General features: G+C 36.8%; 2 protein-coding genes across 5 annotated transcripts in view; one reads left to right on the top strand and one right to left on the bottom strand.

The window, feature by feature from the left end:
* On the bottom strand, positions 1 to 25,793 carry TMEM59 (transmembrane protein 59). 4 transcript variants are annotated; one of them, XM_027537168.1, is made up of 9 exons: positions 25,418 to 25,665; positions 21,501 to 21,533; positions 20,382 to 20,487; positions 18,497 to 18,591; positions 15,343 to 15,495; positions 13,200 to 13,281; positions 11,486 to 11,570; positions 9,077 to 9,185; positions 1 to 644 (listed from the first exon to the last, which is right to left on the bottom strand). In XM_027537168.1, exons 1-9 carry the CDS (start codon positions 25,604 to 25,606, stop codon positions 489 to 491), a joined length of 1,008 nt encoding a protein of 335 aa, XP_027392969.1. In that variant the 5' UTR covers positions 25,607 to 25,665; the 3' UTR covers positions 1 to 488. The 4 variants fall into 4 exon arrangements, with proteins under 4 accessions (XP_027392969.1, XP_027392970.1, XP_027392972.1 ...); XM_027537169.1 differs by having other exon boundaries at positions 3 to 644; positions 11,486 to 11,567; positions 25,418 to 25,667; XM_027537171.1 differs by lacking the exon at positions 21,501 to 21,533 and having other exon boundaries at positions 3 to 644; positions 11,486 to 11,567; positions 25,418 to 25,793.
* Positions 25,782 to 25,911, top strand: part of TCEANC2 (transcription elongation factor A N-terminal and central domain containing 2) — a 44,149-nt gene continuing 44,019 nt past the window's right edge. Inside the window, exon 1 of the mRNA XM_027537174.1 lies at positions 25,782 to 25,870. The gene's annotated coding sequence lies outside the window, so the exon portion shown is untranslated. The remainder of the gene's footprint in view (positions 25,871 to 25,911) is intronic.

Raw genomic sequence — 25,911 nt, 5'->3', positions numbered from 1 at the left:
TAATTATTCAAAGAAAATTTTAATGATTTCAGTTCAATACAACTGAAAATGTAGTGTATTAAAGGGTATTTTCTACTAAATTTCAAATTACAAGTTGTCAGCCATTTCTGAGCAACAGCATCACATCCTACTGAGTATTCAGCTTATTAACTAAGGTGACTGACAAGGCAGGCGGTAGGGAAGAACAATGATCAGCTCACAGAATGTGGCTAAGCAAGGAAACAAACAAAAACAATGCAAATAATAATTAAAATAGCTACAGATATTAGTAAAATAAAAATACAATCCCGAAGAGCCATCTCTTAAATTACTAGAAAAAAATTGAAGGTAAAGCTACAGCAAATACAGTCTTCACAGATTTGGGTAACTTTATTTGCATTTAATAGTGATTTTTAAGCCCTATATCCAATGAAACCATTTTAAAAAGCTTTATGAGGAATGGAAATTTAGATGTCTATTCCACTTTTCTTTAAAAAAAAAAAAGAAGCTTAAATTTCTGAATGAGCAAGATTCACTTTTGCAGGTAGAGGCCCTGCTTCTTCATGATCTTCAGCTTTAGATCTAACAACCACAAGAGAAGAAGCTGGATATCTGTTTAGCTTTTGTTCATTCATAAATTCCAAGTCACCATAGATACTCAGCTTCTGCAAAACAAAAAAACATCAATGAATATTAGCAATTTGCATAATTAGGAACTTCTCCAAGTAAGGCTTCAAATAGCAATTTATTATGTTAAGATTTAGTTGAAGAAAAAAAAAATTTCTATAAACATCCTCAAGAATCCTTTTACTCAAAGTGTTATAGATATGTGATTCAATTCCCAGGGGCTGGTCAAATAAAAATTTTCCACATGTCCTGAATTAAAATACTTAAAAATTAACAACTGAGTATCAGGAAAAACTGCTCAGGTTTAAAAGGATTAAGTGTGGTCATACCACACCTGGTATTGATTCTGGAGCATGGATTACAGATGCTTGATGCCTTGAGTGATCAATTCCTTTAAGACCTTATCTCTCCAACCAAGTGGTCAAATGATTTGGAGTAAGTTCCTCTGCTACTAAACGTTCTAAATTAACATATATGGAAAATGGTATGTACGATTTTAAGTCTGTGAGTAGAACAAAAAATATACACGAAATAATTTAACATTGACAGAAAGGTCTTCATAAATGTATAAAAGTTCAAACTGTTACTAACATACTCAAAAAGATACTAAAATGAGAGAAGGAAAGCATAAACAGTATCAGGGCAAATGTCATAAAACTCACTGAAGTATAATGGAAGTACCTCTATTTAGGTACAGGTCTATCTCCTAAAGGTAAAAAAAGAAAAGTTTTTACTAAGAGGTGGGGTAGATTTTGTTGTTAACGCATGTGGCAATAAATCTGATTCCGTGAGCTAAAACCTGAAGCGCTGACGCTGACAGGGCAACTAACTATATTAAAAAGACAGGGACTTCCATGCTGGTCTAGTGGCTACAACTCTGCACTCCCAAAGCAGGGAGCCCAGGTTTGATCCCTGGTCAGGGAACTAGATCCTACATGCTGTAACCAACAGTTCACAAGCCACAACCAGAAGATCCCACATGTCACAACTAAGACCCAGTGCAGCCAGATAAATAAATAAGTAAAAAATAAATATGTATTTAAAGAAACAGAGAACCACATAGAAGTATTAGTGTTGGAAAGATGCTTTTAGTCGGTGTTGAATAAAGAGCACCTTCAAAGTTTAAGTATCTACAATACCAATATGTGCAACAATACGGAGCGTAACGCTCAGTGAAAAAGGCCAGAAAGACATATGGATTGTCTATGGCTGGTAAAGACGCTTGGAGGAAATGGGCAGTGACTACTAGCATACGTTTCCTTTCTGGAGTGATGAAAATGTTCTAGAAGTGATTCTCATGATGGCTGCCTACTTGAACACATTTCTGATGTGGTCTGCTGTCTACTGCTTCAAGGTAACAATAATCCTTCAACAAGGAGGTGGCCCAGTACTTGATACTTTTCCAGGTAAGAGAAAATTTTCAAGACAAATTCAATGGTTGATGGATTGGACATGGATCTGATCCAGTGAGGGCTCCTTAAAATCCAAATTAATAATTTGGGTTTTATTTGGGTGATAATTTGCTCTAAGGCACAATAAAAGAAAAACTTTCACAATTCTACTTAACATTTAAAAGCCTTGAAACAGTGACAGAAATTTTAAATGATTTCAAACATCTGTATGGAAGAAGCTATCTAAAAGAATAAGGAGAAAGAGTAAAATCTGTGCAGAGAAATGGATGGGAGCATATGGATAACCTCTAACCAGTACATTTAGTGATTTTGTGGCTACTCTGTATTCTCAAGTGAAAATCAAAGTGGTCGCTCAGTTGTGTCTGACTTTGCGACCCCATGGACTGTAGCCCACCAAACTCCTCCATCCATGGAATTTTCCAGGCAAGAATACTGGAGTGGGTTGCCATTTCCTTCTCCAAATTATCAATCAAATACAAGGGTACAACAAAGGTATTTTCAAATGTGTTAAGTTGGAAAGTTTACTGTCCAAGTATCCTTTATGAAAAAAATTACTTAAGGTATTCCAGCAAAAGTAAAGAGGAATCTAAGGAAGAAAGCAACATACAAGAAACAGTGGCAAATGAGATGACTTTTATGGGAAGAAAGCCAGAACAAAAACAAAAACAAAAACGTTCCGTTAAGCAGAGAGATTTGGAAGATTCTCCTGGGAACACTTAAGTAATTCAGGTTTATAACTTGCTTTCATGTGACTCTAACCACCACTGTACTTGGTTCTATTTTGAATATCTACATAGTTATAATGTTGTAAATGCTATCTAGTGGATTTTAAGTTTTCAGATCAACTAATAGCAGAGTCTGAAAGTATATATAAGAAGAATGAATTTATTTTATTTCTCAAGGATCTAATGAAAATTGAGAGTTAAGAGTACGGGAAGAAAGAGAAAAGCAGTAATAAGGAGTCAATAGAAATTTATAAAGCATTCACTACAAGTATGCGAAATAATAATACACATTATAAAAACTAGCAAGTGAAGAGATGGAAGTGAGAGGCAGTGTAAGGGAGCTAAACTCCTCATCTATAGTAGAAGGACATCAGATAAAAGTCTAAAATTATTAAAAGCTAAAAATAGAAAATTTTTAAAACGTAACTGCATGGGAAAATGTTTTAATACTACTGACTGGTTTACTGACAACGGAGGAAGAGGAAATCAATTTTATTAGTCGCTCACTGTTGGTCACTCAGTCGTGTGACTCTCTGTGACCCCCTGGACTGTAGCCCGTGAGGCTCCTCTGTCCATGGGATTCTCCAGGTAAGTATACTGAAGCGGGTAGCCATTCCCTTCTCCAGGGGATCTTCCCAATCCAGGAATCAAACCCAGGTCTCCTGCATTGCAGGAGGATTATTTACCATCTGAGCCACTAGGGAAGCCCCTTATGTCACATGTATTACTTCTAAAACTTAAATTTAATTACTAAATATGTATTTGGGTTTTAGGCCTGGCTTTTCACTAACCAGTTCGGCAATCTTAGGCAAGTTATTATACATAGATCTTTTTCTAGACTCAATTTTTTTTCTTTCTTAAATTATGAAAGTAAGATAATACATTTATGAAGACTTGGAAAATACAAAGTTACATATAGTTCCACTATATATTATAATTATTTTTTAAGTAGACAGATTAAGATTTTTATCTGGTGTATCAATATCAAACTCTCAAAAATTAATAGAATAGAGAAGTAGAAGGATATAGTAGACCTGAAAAGCAACTATGAGCTAAGTCAACATAATTAAGGTTTATACAATTTTCACACAGTAGGACACAAATTCAAGTTCTCATAGATATAAACCAGGAGACCCTGGAACATATGCAGAGGCATAAAACAAAGGTCAAAAATTTCATGGTCTAAAGGTACCGAAATCTTACAGAGTCTGTTCTCTTATCACAGTGGAATTATGTTAGAAATCAGTATCAAAAGATATCTGAAAATAACTCACATATTTTCAAGTGCAAAGTGATATTTACCAAGAGAGATCTTTGACTTAGCCATCAAAAGCCTCAATAAAGTTAAAAGACTGAAAAAACTGCAGAGAAGCAAGCATTTAAATGAGAAATAAATATCAAAATGAGAAATTAATATTAAAAGATACTTTAAAAACACCATGTATTTGGAAATTAAATGTCCCTTTTAAATGATGGATGTATCTAAGAAGCCATAACAAGGACAATTAGGAAATATTTGTAACAGAATAAAAATGAAAATTCTGAATTTATCAGAGTTTGTTACATGCAGCTAAAGCTGCTCAATGCAACTAAATACAAGATGGAATCCTGAATAAGGTAAGAAACAAGTAAGGGACTCTAGCATAAAATTTTGTGAAATCTGAACAAAATCCACACTTTAGTTAATAATACTATATCACATGTTAATTTCCTATTTTGCTTTGTCTTGTTTTACAACAAAAGTATTTGTTACTTTGTTACAAGTATTTCTTTATATTCTCAAATTGGATTAGAAATTTGAAGCCTCAATTTAAAAAAAAAACCACTAATAAGCTTTCTAGTCTTCAAGCAATAATATTAGATGCCAGAAAAAATGGAACTATATCAAAGTTTTGAGTGAATATAAGTTAGAAATTTAGAATAGAAGTTGTAGTCGTACTTAGACAAGTGGAATCAAAATGTCATACATTTTTTAACTAGGCAAAAATCCATAGGTTTTCTAAAATATATATATTATACATACTATTTTTATATATATGTATACAAAAACACTACATTCGATAAAGGCTTGAGAAAGAACAGCAAAAAACAGCAAAAAACAGCAAAGCTAAATTTCTTAACAGAATTTAGATTAAAAAGCTATGGTAGTTCTGGCATTTATAAAATATTTTGATTGTCTCTCTTGAGACTTAGATTCGAAACAGCAAGATTCTTGGTCTTTTTAAGACAAAGAAAATAATGTTTATTATAGTTTAAAACATGTTTCATTCTACACGAGTCTTTGAAATCTTTAACATTTAACTTTGTTCATTGTGATCTTATTCTTCATTATCTCTCTAATCTCTTGAACAGGGCCTGGCACACTGTATGTTACCAGTAAGTATATGTGATTTACTAACATGAATATTATTTGGAGTCTTTTAAAACTTTTAAACTGACCATGTGAAATCTGATGATCATGGGTTTCACAAATAAAAAAGGAAGCAAACAGATAATAAGATAACAGAGGCAGCATTTCTATGATTATTTGTTGTTTCGGGACTTTTCTGAGGCTGCTTGATCTCTAGAAAGGAATATCCAATACTGAACCCTGTTTTTATAAGTCAGGTTTGACCTGCCTGACAAGGATCACTATGAATGACAATTCTTTACTATCTTAAATAGATAGTTCAACAAGAGAAAAGCATTATTTCATGATGTTTCCCAAAAAATGACATCATACATGTGAAAGAACAGGGGGGAAAGCGGAGAAATAAGGATCAAAATCTTTATAAGTCAAGTTACTCAAAATGATACTGCTTTAAGATCAACCAGTGCCTACTCTTTCCGGCACTACTCTTAAATAATATGAGATGAATATTTACTATGTGCAAAAGAGGCTAAAGATAAGTTATTTCACAACTTTCCTAAATAAGAAGAGCAAAGCTGTTCGTAAGTTTCCAAGATTACATTTCTGGCCTTTATTACAAACATTTTAAGCTTTATTTGTAGTGACTGAAAAGGAAGCTTTTAATATTTCATGTTTGAGCTCAAGATACCAGGTCCATACTGAAGACAAACATATTCTTTCAGCAGGTTTCTGATTTCCTATAAACACACAGGATTATATATGCAAACTATATTAACAAAATATAAACAGCATTGCTCATTGCTTATATAAGTTAAAATGCACTCTCATGTTACTATGGAGAGGGGTCAGAAGTAATTTATGTTCAAAAAATAAAATCAATGAAAAGGTTTTATGAAAGTAAAGTTTTAAAGTAGGTGACTTAAATTCTCAGCTATTTTTACAGTAAATTAAGGAGAAAATATCACAAAAGGAGTATCTATACTGCAATATTTTAAAAACATTAATATGTACTGATATAGTTTACTGAAAAGAAATCCACTAAAATGGCAATACAAAATAGTTCTAGATGAGTGATTTTTTTTCCTTCTTTATATATAACTTTATAAATTCTATGTCAAATATATAGACCTTTCATAATTAAAAATAGAGATGAAAAAACATTAGTACTTAGCTACTGTGGTTTCAAATAAAAGTAAAGTCTAAAAGCAGTGAATACAAATAGCTGTCTTTGATACATTTTTCTCGAAAATTTATTTTAGAAAAGTATATATTCTTTGAGGGTGTCACCATATTCTTGATTGTTAAGGACAGGAAGAAGAGTTCTGCTGCTGCTAAGTCGCTTCAGTCGTGTCTGACTCTGTGCGACCGCACAGATGGGCTCCATCCCTGGGATTCTCCAGGCAAGAACACTGGAGAATGTTGCCATTTCCTTCTCCAATGCATGAAAGTGAAAGTGAAGTCGTGTCCCACTCTTATCAACCCCATGAACTGCAGCCTACCAGGCTCCCCTGTCCCTGGGATTCTCCAGGCAAGACTACTGGAGTGGGTTGCCATTTCCTTCTCCAATGCATGAAAGGGAAAAGTGAAACTGAAGTCACTCAGTCGTGTCCGACTCTTAGCAACCCCATGGACTGCAGCCTACCAGGCTCCTCCATCCATGGGATTTTCCAGGCAAGAGTAAAGGGGCAAAGTGACACCCATATGCAGGTATCAGGAGGGAATGTAGTAACTGCTAATAGGACTCCACATGTGGTTCTAATGCTTTAGGCTTCATGATCCAGGGGTGTGGGGGGCATATGCAGAAACAGTGAGATGCTCTACAAGCAACCTGGAAATAAGGGGAGAGAACTTCTCACAGAATTAAAACTATACAATCAAGACAAAATTTATCACAGCAGAGACAACATCTAAAAGAAAGAGAAAGCTCAAAAGTCATCTAAAAAGGAGGGACGGATTCCCAGGTCTGTAAGATGCAATCAAACACCAATGAGAGGCATTGCTATGTCTAAACAACACCAGAAGATGTCAATTCTGTAAGTCAAGTAAGGAGATTAAGAGAGGAAGAACTATGAAATGTCCATCTAGGAACTGTTTCAGTAAGAGTTTGAGCATCCTGGCTCAAAAACATGAACCATGTGTTGCTGGTAGTATTCAAATTCCTAGTGTCAAAGAGGTTACACAGACGATGAGCTCCTATATGAGTCACATTATCAATTTCCCTAGTGATGGAGGGTAAAACAAATATTTATTACTATAGGTTTGTAGCTTTGCTGCCATGAAGATTTAGAGTGCATGGGGCAGTTCAAAAGTAAGTTAACAGGCAAAGGCAATCCTATGTAAGATGTCTAACTTCTACTTTATCAATAACAAAAAAATGATTAAAATAAGGACATCAGAACTAAACAAGAACACAAGTAGGTAATAAGCAAGAGGATGTTCAGATGCTATCATAAACAGATGAGTTCTTTAGAAATTTACCCATTCTCTAATATTTCCACAATTCAAGGCAATCCTATCTAACCTTATCCATTTGTTTAAAAATCGTCCACTTTTCTCTCTCTGCTAATCCATACCATTCTTCAAAGTTCAGGTCAAGACCCTCATGACCTATCCTAACAATCCAACACATACTCTCTGCTTTCCTTAACACTTCATATATTTATTACTTGTGCCACTTAAATAGTTGATCAGCTGGAGGAAAGATGGTATATAGGAAAAGACATAGGAGTTGCAGAGTCAAAAGACAGGAGCTTAATTCCAGGCTCAAAACTTTGATAGCTGTGCAACCCCAGGAAAGTTATCTGAACTTCATAAGCCTATTTACTCATCTATAAAATGAATAATAAAACCTGCTGTAGAGGTGTGCTGGACATGTAAGATTCATGAAAACACTTTGTAAATTTTGAACAACTGTATAAATATTAGTTATCAACATTATCCTGTCCCAGTTTCTGCCTGCCTATATCCCATATGGTTTTAATAAAAACATGAAAAATATTATCTGAATCATTATTCATGGGTAAATCTTACAGCATATCTTTATAGTCTGTGAACATAAGAGTACTGTTCAAGCATCATGTTAGGGACATGCTAACTACTTATTATCAGATTCTATTTAAATGTCCCTCCTTCCTTCTTTTCACTCTTTTTCTACTGGATTTTGGAGGCACACGAGAACTAAAGTTTATTTCAGTTGGATGTGATGTCAATAAAATTTATTATCTCATGTTTAGTTACATAAATAATTTTTCTTCCTTTAAAGCTAAGTTGAATCATCAAATTAGAGGCTTCTTCTGAAACAAAAGTCCTTTACCTTATGATTCCTGGGCCAGTTAAATTTTAATTAACAAGAAAGTCAAGACAGTGTTCCATCTGTCTCAGAGTACAGCAAAACACATTACTCAAAATCAAACGTTTCAGCCTTGATGCTTCTAAAGCAACAATTATTCCTTAACATTTGTGGCAATGTTAAATTTAAAATGTGAAGTAGTTCCACAAGCCTTCTTTCTTATATATCACCTTAGAAACATGTCAATGGGTTTTTTTCAGTCTCCAAGGCCTATGGAGGGGATTCCCTGGCAGTCCAGTAGTTGGGACTCTGTGCTTCTGCTGCAGGGGGCAAAACTTTGATCCTTGGTTGGGGAAGTAGGATCCCTCGAGCCATGTGGCACAGCCAAAAATAAAAAAATAAATTAAAAAAAAAAAAAAGACCTAGGGAGAAGAGAGACACTGAACTCAAGTCTGCCAGTGTACACTGGTCACTATAGAAGTTAGCACGACAAAAAATTGGGAAGTGATGCTTATGCTGCAAACCTGTAATTCTCGTGTGTGCCAACCCCCATGTGTGTGATTAAAACCGCCAAATTTTCTCTCATTCTATTAGTAGAAAGGTTTTGCTTTTCTAGTTAAACAAACAAAACATTTAAAAAAGGAAATGATATGGCTCAGTCTTCAAATGGCCTAAGGGTTAGAATTAAATTTACCTCAGAGGGAACATACTGCTCCACAGCTGTAGCAACAGTTGCACAGCAAATCCAGAGCAACACCATCACAGAGAGGACAAGAGTCACGGTTAAAATCCACCCCGAGTTACTGGAAAAAAATTCAACAGTTTTCTTAAAATTGCATAATATTAAGAACAGAAGGTTCTTTACAATTAAAGGCAATCAATTTTGTATACTTAGTTTAATAATACAAAATTTCATGTGTACTACCCTTAAAACTATTTTAAAAAAACATACAGAAGAAAACATTATAATAGCTATTATATTAGAGTGATATAATGTCCTTTCCTCCATTTCTCAAGCTTCTATAACATGGCCATATAACTTTTATAAATTAAAAAAAAATATTGGCTTTCTGCTAAATATATAAAAGTAAAGCAAATTACTGTTAAGGATTTTTTAAAATTACTAAATGAGATGAAGCAAATCAAAGTGTTTTATAAACTGTATACTCCTATACAAATATATATTTGCAAGGTATTAAGATAACATTTTCTTTACGAAAACCCAATAGCCCAAAGAATTAAGGTACAGAATAGATAAATTATGAAACAATAATTTGTTTTATAAAAGGATTCACAACAGGCTTCCAGAAGTTCTCTACTATATTTCAAATATTTAACTCTCCACAATTTACTTGAATTTCAATTTACAAGAGTATATCTATTATGAGGCATTCTGTATTCATCACAGCATATCCTAAAAAAAGATAGTTATATTTTTCTTATGATTAAAATATCTCAGTGTAGAAGGCTAGTTACAAGAATTAGTAACTGGAGTTTTTTCCATAATTGACCTATTGTTTCCCAAACAATAGATTAAGATTCAAAGAAAAAGCTATTTTTAAAATGTTAGATTTAAAAGAATAACATATAATGACAAAATGTTATTAGGATAGTAAGGCACCAGTAAGATGCTAGGTAGTGTAGCATTAAGGATAAACTGTAGGGAATTCTTTGATGGAATTCCAATGAGTTAGGACTCATTGCTCTTACTGCTGGGGCCTTGGATTCGATCCCTGGTTGGGGAACTAAGATCCTATAAGCTGAGTGATGTGACCAAAAAGGAAAAAAAGAATAAATGGTAACTTAAGATTAGGCAATAACTTAGGTTTCATAAAACTTATCAAACTGCAACAAAATCCAAAACACTGAATGAGAGAAAAACTCCCCTTTTTTGGTACAAAATCAAAAGCAGGTTTAGAAGTTAAAGGAAGGGGAAATTTTGAAGTTCAATTCTTATTTTCTTACCTAGCCTTTAAAATAAAAAGTATCTGATATCTGATTAAAACCTGTCAAGAAACTATTTCTGCTCTAAGAAATTACAGGAAGCATGCAGTTTGGACTACTGAAGTGTTACACTGGAGACACTAGAGTCCACTTGTTCACCTCTACTCAAGTGCTTGACCTGCTGTCTGGCACGGTAGACCACTATCACCAAGTGCTACTGTCCCTTTGTTTGGCGAGGGGCTGCAGGTGGTTGTCGGGGGAAGGCTCATATCAGAACTCCTTGGAGGAGTAAAAGGTTGCATACTTTGATAAAACCCTCCTCACTCTAGAAAGCTTGATATTTCTTCCCAAGAGGGCACAAGGTACCCATTACCCTCGCCAGTCCACCTTCCCTTGCCACCCTTAAGAATCTTTGGCATGGAGATGACACTCAGTATAGAACACAAAGCCCTCCTTAATCTATAGCCCTTATCCACCTCCCCTAGCCTCCTGTCTGGCCATGGAGATAAAAATGAAAATCCAACCCTGGGTATTCCCAGGGCAATGGTTCTAGGACTGCTACCCTCTCCTATACCAAAATCTGAGGGTGATCAATTCCCTTTTATAAGTGGCATAGTATTTCCACATAACCTATACACATCTTCCCATACACTTTAAATCATCTCTAGATTCTTATAATACCTAATAAAACATAAATGTTATGTAAATACAGTTGATCCTTGAACAACTTAAGTTTGAACTATGTGGGAGAATTTATTTATTTTTATTTTTAAAAATTTTGTTTTTTTAATTGAAAAAAATTCATGTGAATTTTTTTCAATAAATATACAGTTGGCCCTCCAACTAAATTAATTAAAGCTTAACTGAGATGTCTGAAGAAGTGCATATTGTAACATAAATCAAAGACTCCCATCGAGAACAAGAGTGCTTCTGTACTTCAGGAAAAAAACCTTGTGTTTTATTAAAGTAGAGTGAGTATCACCTTTTAAACAAACCAAAATATCCAAAAGTACAGTTTTGGTAGGGAAAAGATGGAAAAAATTTTTTTTTTTTTACTTTTGAGCGGTTAATATAACTTTAAAATAATAAAAAGGACTGCATCTCTCTGATATAAGCCAGATTTTATCTTCTGTACACATAAGTGAAGATGAATACATACAGAGACAGGCATCTTAAAAAGCCATCACTTTCTCCATCTTCAAGATAGTTCCTATGTGCTTGTGAACTTCTCATTTGCAGATCTGCTGAAATAATAAGGTACAAGTTAATGATATCCTATATTCCAAAAGGGGGTCTCAAATGACTGCTTCTAGATATACACACTGTACCCAGTTATTTCCGTAAATGTAATCTGGTATAATGAATGCAAGTTCCTTTGGCACATTAAAAACCAACTGGATACTATACAACATTATGAATTTCCTATTTTATTTTCAAATTTTTATTGACATTGATGCTTTCTATGTCTGAATGTAATAATAGAATGGTTTGTTCAAATCTAAAATTAATGATGGGACTTCCCTGGTGGTCCAATAGTTAAGCACCCGCCTGCCAACACCAGCGTTCGATCCCTGCTTCAGGAGGATCCTATATGTGGCGTGGCAACTAAGCCCATGCACCACAACTACTGAGTCAGTCGTCTAGAGCCTGGGGGGTGTAACTATTGAGTCCACACACCACAACTACTGGAGCCCATGCTCTGCAACAAGAGAAACACGCACACTGCAATGAAGAGTAGCCCCTGTTCTTTGCAACTAGAGAAAGCCCACAAGAGGCAATGAAGACCCAGCACAGCTAAAAAATAAATACATAAATCTTAAAAAAATAAAAAGATACAGTTAAAGATGGCCTTGTGCTGTGTGCTGCCATCATTCACCCACCAAAATAAATAAAAAGTTAATAAAATCAGTATTTAAGATAAGGAATGAGCTAATAGCTTTAAAAAGGTAAGCATAGTTTTAGCTTGATGTTTTATATTTCTATGAGTTTAAATTCACTTCTAGCATAGAAATAAAAAGAGAATAAAAATGTATTTTCAGGGTAGTTTCACTATTTGGTTAGTTTATTGGAAGATACCAGAACATCTCCTTAGATCATACTCATAACATCCTTAAAGGAAAGCTACATGTTTTTAGAATAGTGATTCTCAAAGTGTGATCCCCAGACCACCAATAGAACCCAGCAATCTGTTAGAAATGCAAATTCTCATGTCTTATCCCAGATTGAGTCCATTGGAAACTTTGGAGGGGGGGCTCCAGATCATAATGCACAGTAAAGTTTGAGGACCACAGTTTTTTTGTTGTTGTTGTTGACACTACTCTGTAAGTTAAGCACACACACAAGAACAATTCACATTTTATAAAAATGCTTGTGCAAGGGCTTCCCTGGTGGTCCAGTGGTTAAGAATCTGCGTTCCAATGCAAGGAACACAGTTCAGTGCTGGTGGGGGATCTAAGATCCCACATGCTGCAGGGCAACTAAGCTTGCAAGCCACAACTAGAGAGAAGCCAGAACGAGAGATCCCATGTGCTGCAACTAAGATCTGAAGCAACCAAATAAATAAATATTTTTTAAAAATACTTGCACAATAAGAGGATATTAAATAAAGGCCCTAGGTATATCTATATAGGATATGTTGTTCAGTCACTAAGTCATGTCCGACTCTTTGCGATCCCATGGACTATGGCCTGCCCGGCTCCTCTGTCCATGAGATTTTCCAAGCAAGAATACTGGAGTGGGTTGCCATTTCCTTCTCCAGAGGACCACGGTTTTAAGTCATTTGTTCACCTTTCAACAATCATACAACCAATTCTACAAGCATCAGATTTGACTGCTAATGTGTTTAATCCTAGGCTACTGAAAATAAAACTTACAGGACATTTTGCTTAGTGATGAGTCTTTCAAATTTGTAGGCTCCTGCTCCAACTGTGGTGCATACTGGATTTCTGGCTTAGACTAAAATGATAAGAAAGCAATTAAGTCATTTGTACTTCTTAAGCCTTTCTTAGTACCAAGTTCTATAACATATCATCTCTATAGACATTCAAATTGAGAAAAAGTAATAGAAGTATGGTATAAAAAATAAAACACAGTAACTACAGTATATTTTAACTGCTTGTGCTAAACACTAGATCCAGTGTCTTGCAAAGAAACAGACTTCTATCATTGTCAAGAATAGTCAGTTTAATTTCCTGACAACATAAAAAAATAAAATAAAATAAAAAATAGATTACAACATAGTGCATTAAGTATCATATCCTGTAAAAAATGAGTTCTAATTCTAGTTGATCAGGAATAATGTGGCAGACTGCCAAAATTTCTGGTTAGACATCTCTTATTTTTTCTCATCTGAAACATTCTATTCTTTTCTACCTATGAGTAACTCATAAATTATAGCTCAATACTCCATATTTTAGGGCTTCCCTGGTGGCTCAGCAGTAAAGAATCCGCCCGCCAATGTAGGGGATGTGGGTTCGATCCCTGGGTTGGTTGGGAAGATCCTCTGGAGAAGGCAACCCACTCCAGTATTCTTGCCTGGGAAATCCCATGGGCAGAGGAACATGGCCGGCTACGGGCCATGGCATCGCAAAGAGTCGGATACAACTAAGCGACTAAAAACACAGCAAACAACTCTATACTTTACATCTTCACGTAGCTCTGATGCTCTGGAGTAGGGGGTTTCTCCATCATAATCATTCTTAAGTTGACACAAAAAGAAAAACAGTTAACCGTACATCTAATCAGGAATGAAGGACTCTACTTTCAAGAGTCAACTTAAGTAGCTTTAGCAAATAGAACTTATTCATGAACTTAAGAGAAAATTCCTTCTGTGTTTCACACATTACCAAATTACAGGGTACCCAAGACTCAGGATGATGCTAAAAATCACATACTAGGCTTACAGTAAGCCACTCACTTGGCAATAATAATTAAAAGGTTTACTTTCATTATTTCCTGAGAAAGCATCATAACATAATTCGTTGGCTGGTAAATTCGAGAACTTAAGAACCAAATTAAAAAGAAGACAGCATGGTAGGGTGGTATATGAGCCTTGGAGCTAAAGTAACCCAGGTTTGATGCCTAATTCTGTTACTTCTGGCAGTGTTACCTTAATTAAACAAGTTAACTTCACAGTTTCCTCATCAATAAAACAGCTGTAATGCAACTTCATGAAGTTGTTTGGAGAGCTGAGGCAATATACATAAATGTCTAGTACACATGAACCTTCACTAAACAGCAGCTATAATTATCATATCCCATGATAAACAATGAACTGGGAGAAAAGTTCTCTCTCTAGAAGGCAACACGTTTCTTCAACAAGCTCTCTTATCAGAGTTAAGAGGAAAAGCACTATTAACGACTGAAAATTATGTCCCATTGCTTTTCTCTAATATCCATATGTGGTATAAACACACACCATTATTTATATTCAAACTACATTAATTTTTCTTCTCTCTTTTATCTGCTGCTAAGTCGCTTGTCATGTCCGACTCTGTGCAACACCATAACGGCAGCCCACCAGGCTCCCCCGTCCCTGGCATTCTCCAGGCAAGAACACTGGAGTTGGTTGCCATTTCCTTCTCCAATGCATGAAAGTGAAAAGTGAAAGTGAAGTTGCTTAGTCGTGTCCAACTCTTCACGACCCCATAGACTGCAGCCTACCAGGCTCCTTTTTTCCAGGCAAGAGTACTGGAGTGGAGTGCCATTGGCTTCTCCGCTATTATATCTATAGGTTTCATTTTATCAATTAACCACTCTAAAATTTAGAAGACTCAGAGATCTTGTTAGATACACATCAATGGGCTTTAAATAGATTTCCAATGGGCAGAGGGAGGAGTAAATCACATTGAGTCCTGATGCCCAATGTAGGTTTTAATGCAGGCTAAAAAGTAATTATTATTTGATAATAAATATTTGTAAGGGACTAAGTATGTGATTCTATGCTAAGACGTTCATTTAAAATATATACATTACTACTGCTAGTATTTAAATGAATCTATGGAGCACAGTTATCACCTGGAATATAACTATTTTTCCATCATCAGCTTGAAGATAAAAAGTCCACGAAGAGGTTATGAAGCTCTGTGCAGAGTCCACCATATCACTCCAGAATGATCTTACCAGAGTTAGAGGGAAGAGTAGATGCATTTTTGGCATCAGGGACATGAGCTTAAAAAAAAAAATTAAATCAAGGTGAAATATATTATTTTTTATATACACATATACAAAAGAACAATATAATCAAATCCTTATATGGACAGAGTATAAAACAAGTGATCCTATTATCATCATTAGCATCAGAGTAAACTCTTCATTATCTATGCAATTAACCATGAGAGTTTAAATTCCTAGGATCTTTTAATGTATCACCTAATACAATATAAGCTACCTGTCACCTCTATCAAATTAACAGGCTTTTGAATTAGGTCCAAAAATGTAGAGAATCTTAATTCTTCTCTTTTGATTAAATAAGGATTAGCAAGGCCTCAAGAGGTAGAAGGGGAAGGGACAAATCTTTAATACTTTCATGTAAAACGAACCATCCTGTAACACACACCAATGAAAAAAGGGAAAAAATCAATCCAAGGAATGTATGCATAAAATGTGAGATATCTGGTAGCAGGGCAGAGTGAGGGGAATATTTATGGGCTGACTACCTACAGTAAGCTACTGATGAGATTTTTACATTAATTGGTATCGCCTCCCCTTTAATTCTGACCATTGACTAATTCTACAGCAGTGGGCCCCTCTAGAGAATAAGCATGAGATACCATTCGCTGAACTCTAGGGACAGCTTTGGTTCTAGCTATATTTCAAAAGAAAGACAGTATGGGGTTATTAAGAGAGAAGAGCTTTTAGAATCAGAAGAGATCTGTATTCGTGATCTAATTTCCCCACTTAAAAGCTGTGAAATCATTCATTGCTTAGTTCACTAAGTAAGCATTCATTGAGATTATAAATTTTAAGAGTCAGAAACCATGTGTTTTATTTATCCACGTGTCTGTGTTTAATCTACGTAGGACAGGGGTGAAACACAGGGTGATACACGTGTTGGGGGAGAGGCATCTGACCCAAACTGGGGTGAGAGGTGGTGAAGGAGGCTTCACAGAGGACATGATACTTGCCCCGAGTCAAAAGGATTCACTAGGCAGATACAGAATAGAAGAAACAAGAAATAATGTCACGATTAATATATTACAAACATTAAGAACTTCTCAGTACGTACATAATTAAGAGAAAGGGAAATAAAAATGGGTCTTAAAAATTAGAAAATATGTTTAAAGTTACTCGTAAGAGAAACACAAATTAAAACTGTAATAAAAGTACTACATTGCCAAGGACTGGGAGGAGGAGGAAAGGACAGTGACTGCTACTGAGTAAGAGAGTTCTTTTTTTGATAATAAAAACGTTGTGGAAGTACATAGTAATGATGGTTGCACAGTCTGGAATAGACTAAAAACTACTACACTGTGTACTTCAGAAGAATGATTTTTATAGTATGAATTATATCTCAATTTTAAAACCTGATAGAAATTCCATACAAGGCAATTGTGCTCTATTTCTCAAAATTAAAAATGCATATACTTAACTCAGCAATTGTATTCCTATGATTTTATTCTAGAAATATAAATGTGAAAAATATGCAACATTATACATACATCTAAAAAATTAGAAACCACCCTGCTGCTGCTGCTGCTGCTAAGTCACTTCAGTTGTGTCCGATTCTGTGCGACCCCATAGACAGCAGCCCATCAAACCCAGAAACAACCTTGCTGCTGCTGCTGCTGCTGCTAGGTCGCTTCAGTCGTGTCCGACTCTGTGTGACCCCTTAGATGGCAGCCCACCAGGCTCTCCTGTCCCTGGGATTCTCCAGGCAAGAACACTGGAGTAGGTTGCCACTTCCTTCTCCAATGCATGAAAGTGAAAAGGGAAAGTGAAGTTGCTCAGTCGTGCCCGACTCTTCTTGACCCCATGGAGTGCAGCCCACCAGGCTCCTCCATTCATGGGATTTTCCAGGCAAGAGGACTGGAGTGGGGTGCCATTGCCTTCTCCATCAGAAACAACCCTACATGTCTAAGGGACTACTTAAATAAATGATACATCCATATAATGAAATATATATGTACTGGAAAAAAATGAGTAGACAATCTTTAATTATATTTTAGAAAAGAATACATGTATCCTTGTATATGTATAAAATACCTCTGCATTGGTAACCTTGGCTACATTAATGGAGGAAAATGGAGTGGCTAAGAGATACAGGGGTAGGAAACTTTTCACTATACAACGATCTCTGAACAATGGCAGGGGTTAGGTGTGCTGAAATCTGTGAATATACACAGATTATAGTTGGTCTCCCATATTTGTGATTCTGCATCTGAGAATTCAACCAACTATAGATCATGTAGTGCAGTATACTATTAAGAAAAAAAAATTCAAGTGTAAATGGTCTCGCAGTTAAAATCCCTGTTTTTCAAGGGTCAACTGTATGTGTGTATATATATACATATTTTTTTCTTTTTCACCCTTTGAGTTCTGTACCATGTGGTTGTATCTCCTATGCCCAAGTTAATAAAATTCAACAACTTTTCCCCGAATACTTGGATAGAGTATGAGGGGTAGAAATTCTAAGCGATGATATAGAAGAGGCAATCAGAAGCCAGGCTGTGATAAATGGTTTGGACTTAAACCTGTATATAATGGGAAGCTACTAAAGAATATAAGATAGAAGAATCATGGCATGAGATTTCCATTTAGAAAATAAATATCCAGACACAGACTAAACAATAGACTAGAAGAGGCTGAAGTGGGAAAACAGACTGGAACCTAATTTAGTAATACAGATGAGAAATGATGCTGATCTAAGGTAACGGCAGATAGGGTAAAAGGAACTTTCCATTTCTCTGAGCCTCAGTTTTTTCATATGCAAAATGGGGATAATATTGTCACTGGACTAAGAAAAAAAACAAAATGAGATTATGGGTGTGAACATACCGCTTAACATTAAAGCCTTATACAAAAATAACTGACTTTCTATTTGCAAAAATAATTTGTTTGCTGAAGACTAATTACAAAATATAATACTGCAATAGTATCATGTGAACAATATACATTTCAATACAAAGTGCGATCTAAGCAGGCATTTCTGAAGGGCAGTATTGTTTCGTACTTGCTCTTGTCTCAATTCTGCGTATGGCAGCTGATTCTGGCAACCAAGATGGCAAGCATATTGCTCATCAGATTGGGAATATGCTTCTGTACATGCTGGAAGAAAAAAACAGTAAATTACAAGAAAAAAAGAGAAGGAGAGAAAGAAAAGGGATAAAATAGAAAGGAAGGAATTTAGCACTTTATAAAGCAATTTATTATACTTAAAAAGTATTTCATTAATATGAATTTTCATATTTGGCAATAACAGCAAATGTTTTATTTTACTAAAATCCCATATCTTCTGCCTCCCACAAGTCAAATGTTTCAGGAATAAACCTATTAATTACACACTCAGGCTCTGGCTATGTTGACATTCATATGAGGTGAACCTCATAGCTAAGGTTTGCAGAAAAGAAAAAACACTGAATTGGCATCCTGAAATTCTGGCTCCATCATCTGTCGGCTGTGTATATGACCTGCTGCTGCTAAGTCGCTTCAGTCGTGTCCGACTCTATGCGACCCCAGAGATGGCAGCCCACCAGGCTCCACCGTCCCTGGGATTCTCCAGGTAAGAACACTGGAATGGGTTGCCATTTCCTTCTCCAATGCATGAAAGTGAAAAGTGAAAGTGAAGTTGCTCAGTCGTGTCCGACTCTTAGCGACCCCATGGACTGCAGCCCACCAGGCTCCTCCGTCCATGGGATTTTCCAGGCAAGAGTACTGGAGTGGGGTGCCATTGCCTTCTCCGGTGTATATGACCTAGGTAGAGCTATTTAACCTCTCTGACTATTGATCTTTATTATATCTAAAACAGAATTAATACCACCTACTTTATGGGGTTGAACAAAATGATATACTTTAGTATTTATACAAATATATGATATTACTGTTAAGAACTGGATCACTGAGTTCAGCAGCAAGGGTATTCACAAGGCAAAGAAAAATAACAGTCTAACATCCTAAATTCTGAGAAAATTGAACTTTGAAAATGTTCTACAGCAGGATTCCAAACTTGGAATGAGTCTCTACCACATGTACACTCTTCATTTAGTTCACTAGAGCATTTTCTTTCCTGTGATATAACACTTTAGACCGCAATTTTATTTTTCTTTCCACCCAGTCATGCATTTGTAGTACACTTCTCGAAGGTACTAGATAATAAACTGAACAGTATTATGCACATATAAAGTTGGCCAGTTAGGAGACTGAGCCATAAAAAAAGAGGTTATGATACTACACAGGTAGATGGAAATAGTAGCATAGTGATAGGGAGAAAGCTACCTCCTACTGCACTGAATAAACAGTGTAAGGTAATGAATGAAGAAAAGTCCATTATGGTTTTTAAAAAGCTAAATATCAATTTTGTCCTGATTACAGGTTTCTTTTATTAAACACATCGCTTTGGGCAAAAGGTAAGAATAGTGGCTTAAGAGATGACAAAGACTCTAGTTACTTCTTTTATTGGCATGACTCACAAAGAATACACTATTAAATACTGAGTCAAAGGCCTGATTCAGTAAAAAAAAAACAACTTGGGAGCTAAGTCAACTAGCCTATGATTGAAAGGCTTAGGAAAATTATGCTATCCACTGAAAAGATAGTGATGAATTATGAGAAGGGTAATCACTATTACATTTGTCTAAACCAAATACTTGGTTAAACAAAGGTGTTCCTATCTATAGTACAAAATAAACACTGTCTCAACAAATAGATGAAATTTGAAGCCCATGAAATTTCTAGCAGCAGCTACTAGAAGTTCAACTTTATAATTATTAAAATATGCTTGATGCCTAGTTGAAATAGTATGCTTGTCATTTTCCGAGGAAAATACATAAAAAGCGTAACACAACTTAAAGAAAACACCAATGTTATATACTGCTGATGTCATTAGCATAGCATCTTACCAGATTCACATTCCAATTTGGTCCGATTTAAATCAATTCCATCATCCACAAACTGACAAATTGAAAACAGCCTGCAACCTCTCTGACACGCGTACAACTCCTCTTCCTAGGGAGGTCAAGAACAGGGAGGATTAACCAAAAAAATAGCATTTTTCCCTTATGGGGGAGAAAAAAAAGTCAAAAGAAAGCAAAGTTAGTAGGGTTTATAATAAATTGTCCAATAAAAGTTTTATAACTGAAAGAAAGAAAAAATAATAGAAGTCAGGTAATACTTAAGACTATATAGTCTGCCATATAAAGAAGTTTTAATTTCTTATTTTAGCAGTGATATCCAAAACAAATAAATAATAAGTGATATCAAGAAACCGAGCGCATAAAAACATCACCCTTTTCCTACATTCCACAGTCATATTTTGGGGGGAAAAGTTGAAAATAAAAATAACAGTGACATAATCAGAACTTTAATAGAGGCAAAAATGAGAAAACAAGTACTTTAGGACCAATGGTGTACTTCTGCCACATAAATATTTATACAAATCATCAGGCCTATCAGGAAAAATATCATGACTAGTTTTACAAAGCAGATAGTGCTATAAAGGCCCCCACAAAGTGAGGTACACATTTAGAAAAATGCTTAAATGAAAGGATTTTTTTAAACTCAGTTTACTTGAACTGAAAACACAAACAAGGGCAACACGTGACACATGGAAAAGGCCACTGGAATCAGCCAGACTTGGATTAAAACCTTTCAGGTCAGCATGCACATTACTTTACCTATCTACTGACAAACGTCAAAAAGGAAATAAAAGCTATGAATTATCTCTAAACCCCTCAATAATGCTGGAAGACAGCTATTCCTAGTGCAGTGCCCGGAACATTAAAGGTGCTCAATAAATGGTAGTAGTGTTAATCATAATAATATATTTTAAAAAGAGAAAACAACAGTTGTAGGCATCATTGTATTTGTGTGAGAGCTCAAGATTAAGAAAGATTCTTCATTGCTAGAAAATGTGAACTGCTCAGTAAGACTAATGACAATGTCTTCAACAGGCTTTTCTTTGGTGAAATGTATAGTATTTGAAACAAACCAGTATATGTGGGGAAGTCCCCTCAACTTACTGTGTGATCCACTGTGTACAAACTGGCAGGCACCTAATAAGGAAGGAAACAGCATGTGCATATACCAGTTAGCAACCAATGGAATACAAAGTTATGCATTTCTTTCCAGCAGGATTAGTAAAATTTGTGCAGCAGCAACAATCCGTTAAGAGGAGATGGCTGCAGTCTAGTATTTATTATTGTTCGGTCTCCACATCATGTCAGACTCTTCATGACCCCATGGACTATAGCACACCAGGCTTCCCTGTCCCTCACCATCTCCTGGAGTTTGCCCAAGTTCATGTCCATTGAATCAGTGATGCCATCCAACCATTTCATCCTAATTGTCTAATATTGAACAATCTTTATTATACAACTTTGAAGGTAGTGCATTTCTGGATGTCGGTTCTAGATGCATTTATTGTTACAGTGAAATTGAAAGAGTTTTAACCATTAAATTTTATACCTGAGTAGGTTTTGTAAGACAGTAGAATTCTCTCATGTCTTTGGAGCATCACATACTTCCTACTATGGCATGGAGAAGTATGAGCTCATTAGTATGAGCTATACTGCAAGCCATTTTGCTTTCAGATATGTTTTATTTTATTAAACCAATCCAGTAAGCCCTCCAGTACGATTTTCAGAAGAGAGTGTAGCATGCTGAAAGAGTCTAGGCTCAGGAATTAGCCCTGGTTAGTCACTCAGCCTCATCACTTATTCTGCACAACCTCAGGCAAGGGCCTTAATCTCGCTCAGCCTCAATTTCCTTAGTTGTAGAACAGTGACAATACTTATATGTCAATCCTGAAATATGATGAGGATTTTATATTTTATTATTTTATTTACATATTATTTTATATCCATAGGATCATTAAAATTATGCTATACTATCTAATAAACAGATATGACATTAATCATATATTTTGTGAGCACCCACAATGTACCAGGTACGGAGTTAACAATATATCATAGGACACCTGGCACACAGCAGGCACTCAACTGGTAGCTATTAAGTCATATCCTTGTTCTAAATCACTGTTTCATGTTTTAGACAATGTTTCATGCCCTATGCATCCAAAGTTACTGGCAAGCTTGTATAAAATATACCTTCTCTAATTTAGACCAAATCCTCCTTAAAGGAACCCTACTATCTATAGATTTTACACACATTTTCTTATCCTAAGCTAAGTCAAGCTAACTATTCTCTCTTATTCAGCACTACTAACATGCTGCACATACCAAACTGGCCTTATGACATCTGACAAAGGAAACAACTATCTGTTGATATGTGTTAGGTACTGTGCTAAGGGTCCCATGTATATTATCTTTAATCCTCACACTTACTCCACAAGATATTTTTTTTTACAGTTGACAAAATGAAGTCATGAGAAGTGATTATCAAGGACACACAGATATGTAACTGTAAGGCTGGGAATGAAACCAGGTTTGTAAGGTTCCAGAGCCCACACTCTTAAAAATGACCAGGCTGACTCTAATTACCTTTATTATTAACAGGACTTATGTCTCCCATATTTGGACCCAGACAAATTACACAATTCTACTTCTGAGGAAAGTTAAAGGGTGAAATATGATAATTTTTAAGTACCTACTACAAACAAGTAAAGTACAATGCTTTCTTGCAACAAATAATTTTGAAAAAGAGTCATTAAAATGAGATTTCTATTTACTGGTCACAAATATCAGACCAAGAGAGGCTTTGCTGCTGCTGCTGCTGCTGCTGCTAAGTCGCTTCAGTCGTGTCCGACTCTGTGTGACCCCATAGACGGAAGCCCACCAGGCTCCCCCGTCCCTGGGATTCTCCAGGCAAGAACACTGGAGTGGGTTGCCATTTCCTTCTCCAATGCATGAAAGTGAAAAGTGAAAGGGAAGTCGCTCAGTTGTGTCCGACTCTTAGCGACCCCATGGACTACAGCTTACCAGGCTCCTCCATCCATGGGATTTTCCAGGCAAGAGTACTGGAGTGGGGTGCCATTGCCTTCTCCGAAGAGAGGCTTTAGGAGCTTGTAAATTTAAATAATGTAACACCCACTGCTTTTTTCCAAATCATAAAGCACAATAATTTGACGGAGGACCAAAGGACATCAATGAAATAATTAAATATTTTTAATCTACAACTTTATTAGTAGAAAGCCGTACAGTGTAGCCAGTTTTAGGACTGAATTCCTGCTACTCCACTACTTCTTGGCTATGTGACTTAGGCACTGAACCTGTCAGAGCCTTGATTTCCTCAGCTGACAAGCCCAACTTGGCAGGGTGAGAATTAGGGATAACGAAGGTAAATCTCCCATCATACTGGCTAATAAGACAGCAGGCAGTTTATAAACTTTAAGTCCAGGACAGGAAACCAGGTGATTTAGAGTTCCTAGGGAGAATAGCTTTACTGAAAAAGAAAGAAAGATTTATAGATATCACATCAATTGTTAGAAAGTAGTGGATATTATAAAAGTACTCAGAGGTTCCCGAAATGTCTAATCTTTTAAATTGCTTATTCTCCAACGTATGTACTCAAGTAACTACAAATATGCTAGGAAAATCTCAAAAAAAGGGCAGGGGTGGGTGGGAGGGAAGGCCAGTACATCCAAACGCTAAAAAGATACAAAATAAATCTCTGCCCAATTCCAGGCCAAATCATTATTAATTTCCTCATACAATCCTCTTACTTATGAGCGGTTTATAAAAAGAGAAGAAAATAATGTATTCAGGAGCAGTACACATTGATTTAAAAGTCTAGAAGTCAGAATTCCTCATTTTTCTCTCTCTTGATTGCTAATGATATATTTGTCTCTGATAATTTGATAATCCCCTCTCCCACACTTTTTCTTTAAGATTGATAATCCTCAAGCAATGTAAAACCCAGCAGTAAACAGACATACGGGCAGAAACAGCATTTAGAACTTTTCATTTCAAAAGCCTGAAAGCACTTGCCAATAAGGAACATCCTAAACTCCTCCTAGTCTCTTTGTAGTTTGAGAGAGCAAAGAGGCCTAGCCACATGGTTAAGTATATAGCATAGGGAAGACAAAGTAAAAACAAGGGTAGAAAGACCAGCACAAGCTGTTATAAAGAAAGGCGGTGGTGTGCGGGGCGGGGCTTACACCGAAATCACATATTTGGAAGGGTGGGGGACAAACCACGCAGTTTAGGATGCTCAGTCAACAGTTCTAAAGCTGCAAAAACAACTTGAGAAGTGGGATGGAATTAAAGGAAAGGCTGCACCTAGGGGCGGACAAGGAGGGGAAGAAGGGTCCACTCTCTTCGTAATATGTGATCCGTGGCGGGCGCCAGTCTCGTTTCTTTCACATTCTACTAATCCCCTGTCTTCTGCTGCACCGAAAGGTAAGTTCTCTGAATGCACAAACCTAACTGCTTTTTCTCTAAGCCATCCCAATCCCAGTGTCAGCACCTAGCACACAGTTACTCAACATAGGCGGAAAGCCCTTCCTGATGTCTCCCAACTCCTTAATACATTTCATACTATACAGACTGCTGGCTTCCAGCCCAGAGAGGCGCTAAGGGAAGAGGGGGTTAAGAACTAATCTTTTAGAGGACTGGCGTATCTGAAACTGCCTCCCCTCCGCCCCGCCATCCCTGGAAAGTGAGGACCCTGCGTTAATCATCTGGATCCTCCTCCGCCCCCCCCCCCTTTCCCGTAAAGCCCCAGAAAAAAAAAAAGGGGGTCCTGTCTTGCTTATTTTTCTGTCCCCGACCTATTACAGGGTAGGTGCGGCACAAACTTCCGGTAATTACAGGACGAGTGGGATGCGGGTAGGATTAGGAAAGAAAACGGGCCACAGAGATGGGAGACAAAGGTTGAAGGGTGGGTTCAACAGTCAGGCTCCCAGAAACGACAGAGGTGCGGGAGAGCGGAAAGATGGGCGGCCAGGGAAGGGTTGTAGCCCGGTTCGGACGGGCCCTACCTTGGGGTAGGTGTGCAAGGGATACGTCAACTGACAGGCCCGGTGACAAGACGCCGTATCACCCAAGACCGAGTCAAACGCTTCAGCCGAAGCGGTTCCCGAGCCTCCGGCCAGGGCCATGGCCAGCAGCAGCAGCGGCGGGATCCCCAGTTGGGCCCTGAGCCATAGGCTCCCCTTCGGCACCGCCATTTTGTTTGCCTCTGTCACAGCAGCACAGCTTGTTGCTGTTTTCTTTTCAAGGTTTCCTCCTCCTTCCGGGACCAGCCCCTTCCCCGCCCCGCGGGCCGCTGCTTCCGCCTCTGTAGTCGTCTCAGCTCCGCCCTGACCCGTCCGAAACTGCCGCCTCCCGCCCCACCTCTAGGTCTACGAACTTCTAGGTTGGCGAGAGGAAGTGGATCCAAACATCGCGAGTACTAGAGCGAAACGACTCCTCCCTCTGCGAGGCATGCTGGGGTATGTAGTTCTCTTCAAGCGGGAGGCGCACGGTGGTTGGG

Source organism: Bos indicus x Bos taurus, chromosome 3 (genome assembly GCF_003369695.1).
Source record: "Bos indicus x Bos taurus breed Angus x Brahman F1 hybrid chromosome 3, Bos_hybrid_MaternalHap_v2.0, whole genome shotgun sequence".
NCBI classification, from domain to species: domain Eukaryota; kingdom Metazoa; phylum Chordata; class Mammalia; order Artiodactyla; family Bovidae; genus Bos; species Bos indicus x Bos taurus.
This window is presented reverse-complemented; position numbering and strand designations above follow the sequence as displayed.

Bases quoted from the DNA above. Each gene is read 5' to 3' on its own strand.
- TMEM59 (XM_027537168.1), bottom strand. From the start codon at position 25,606: ATGGCGGTGCCGAAGGGGAGCCTATGGCTCAGGGCCCAACTGGGGATC. The intron at 20,488-21,500 runs GTAAGTTGAGGG...TGACCTCCCTAG, and splicing joins TGTACACAGTGGATCACACA to GAAGAGGAGTTGTACGCGTG. The intron at 13,282-15,342 runs GTGATAACTGTG...TTATCATTTTAG, and splicing joins GAAAAATAGTTATATTCCAG to TCTAAGCCAGAAATCCAGTA.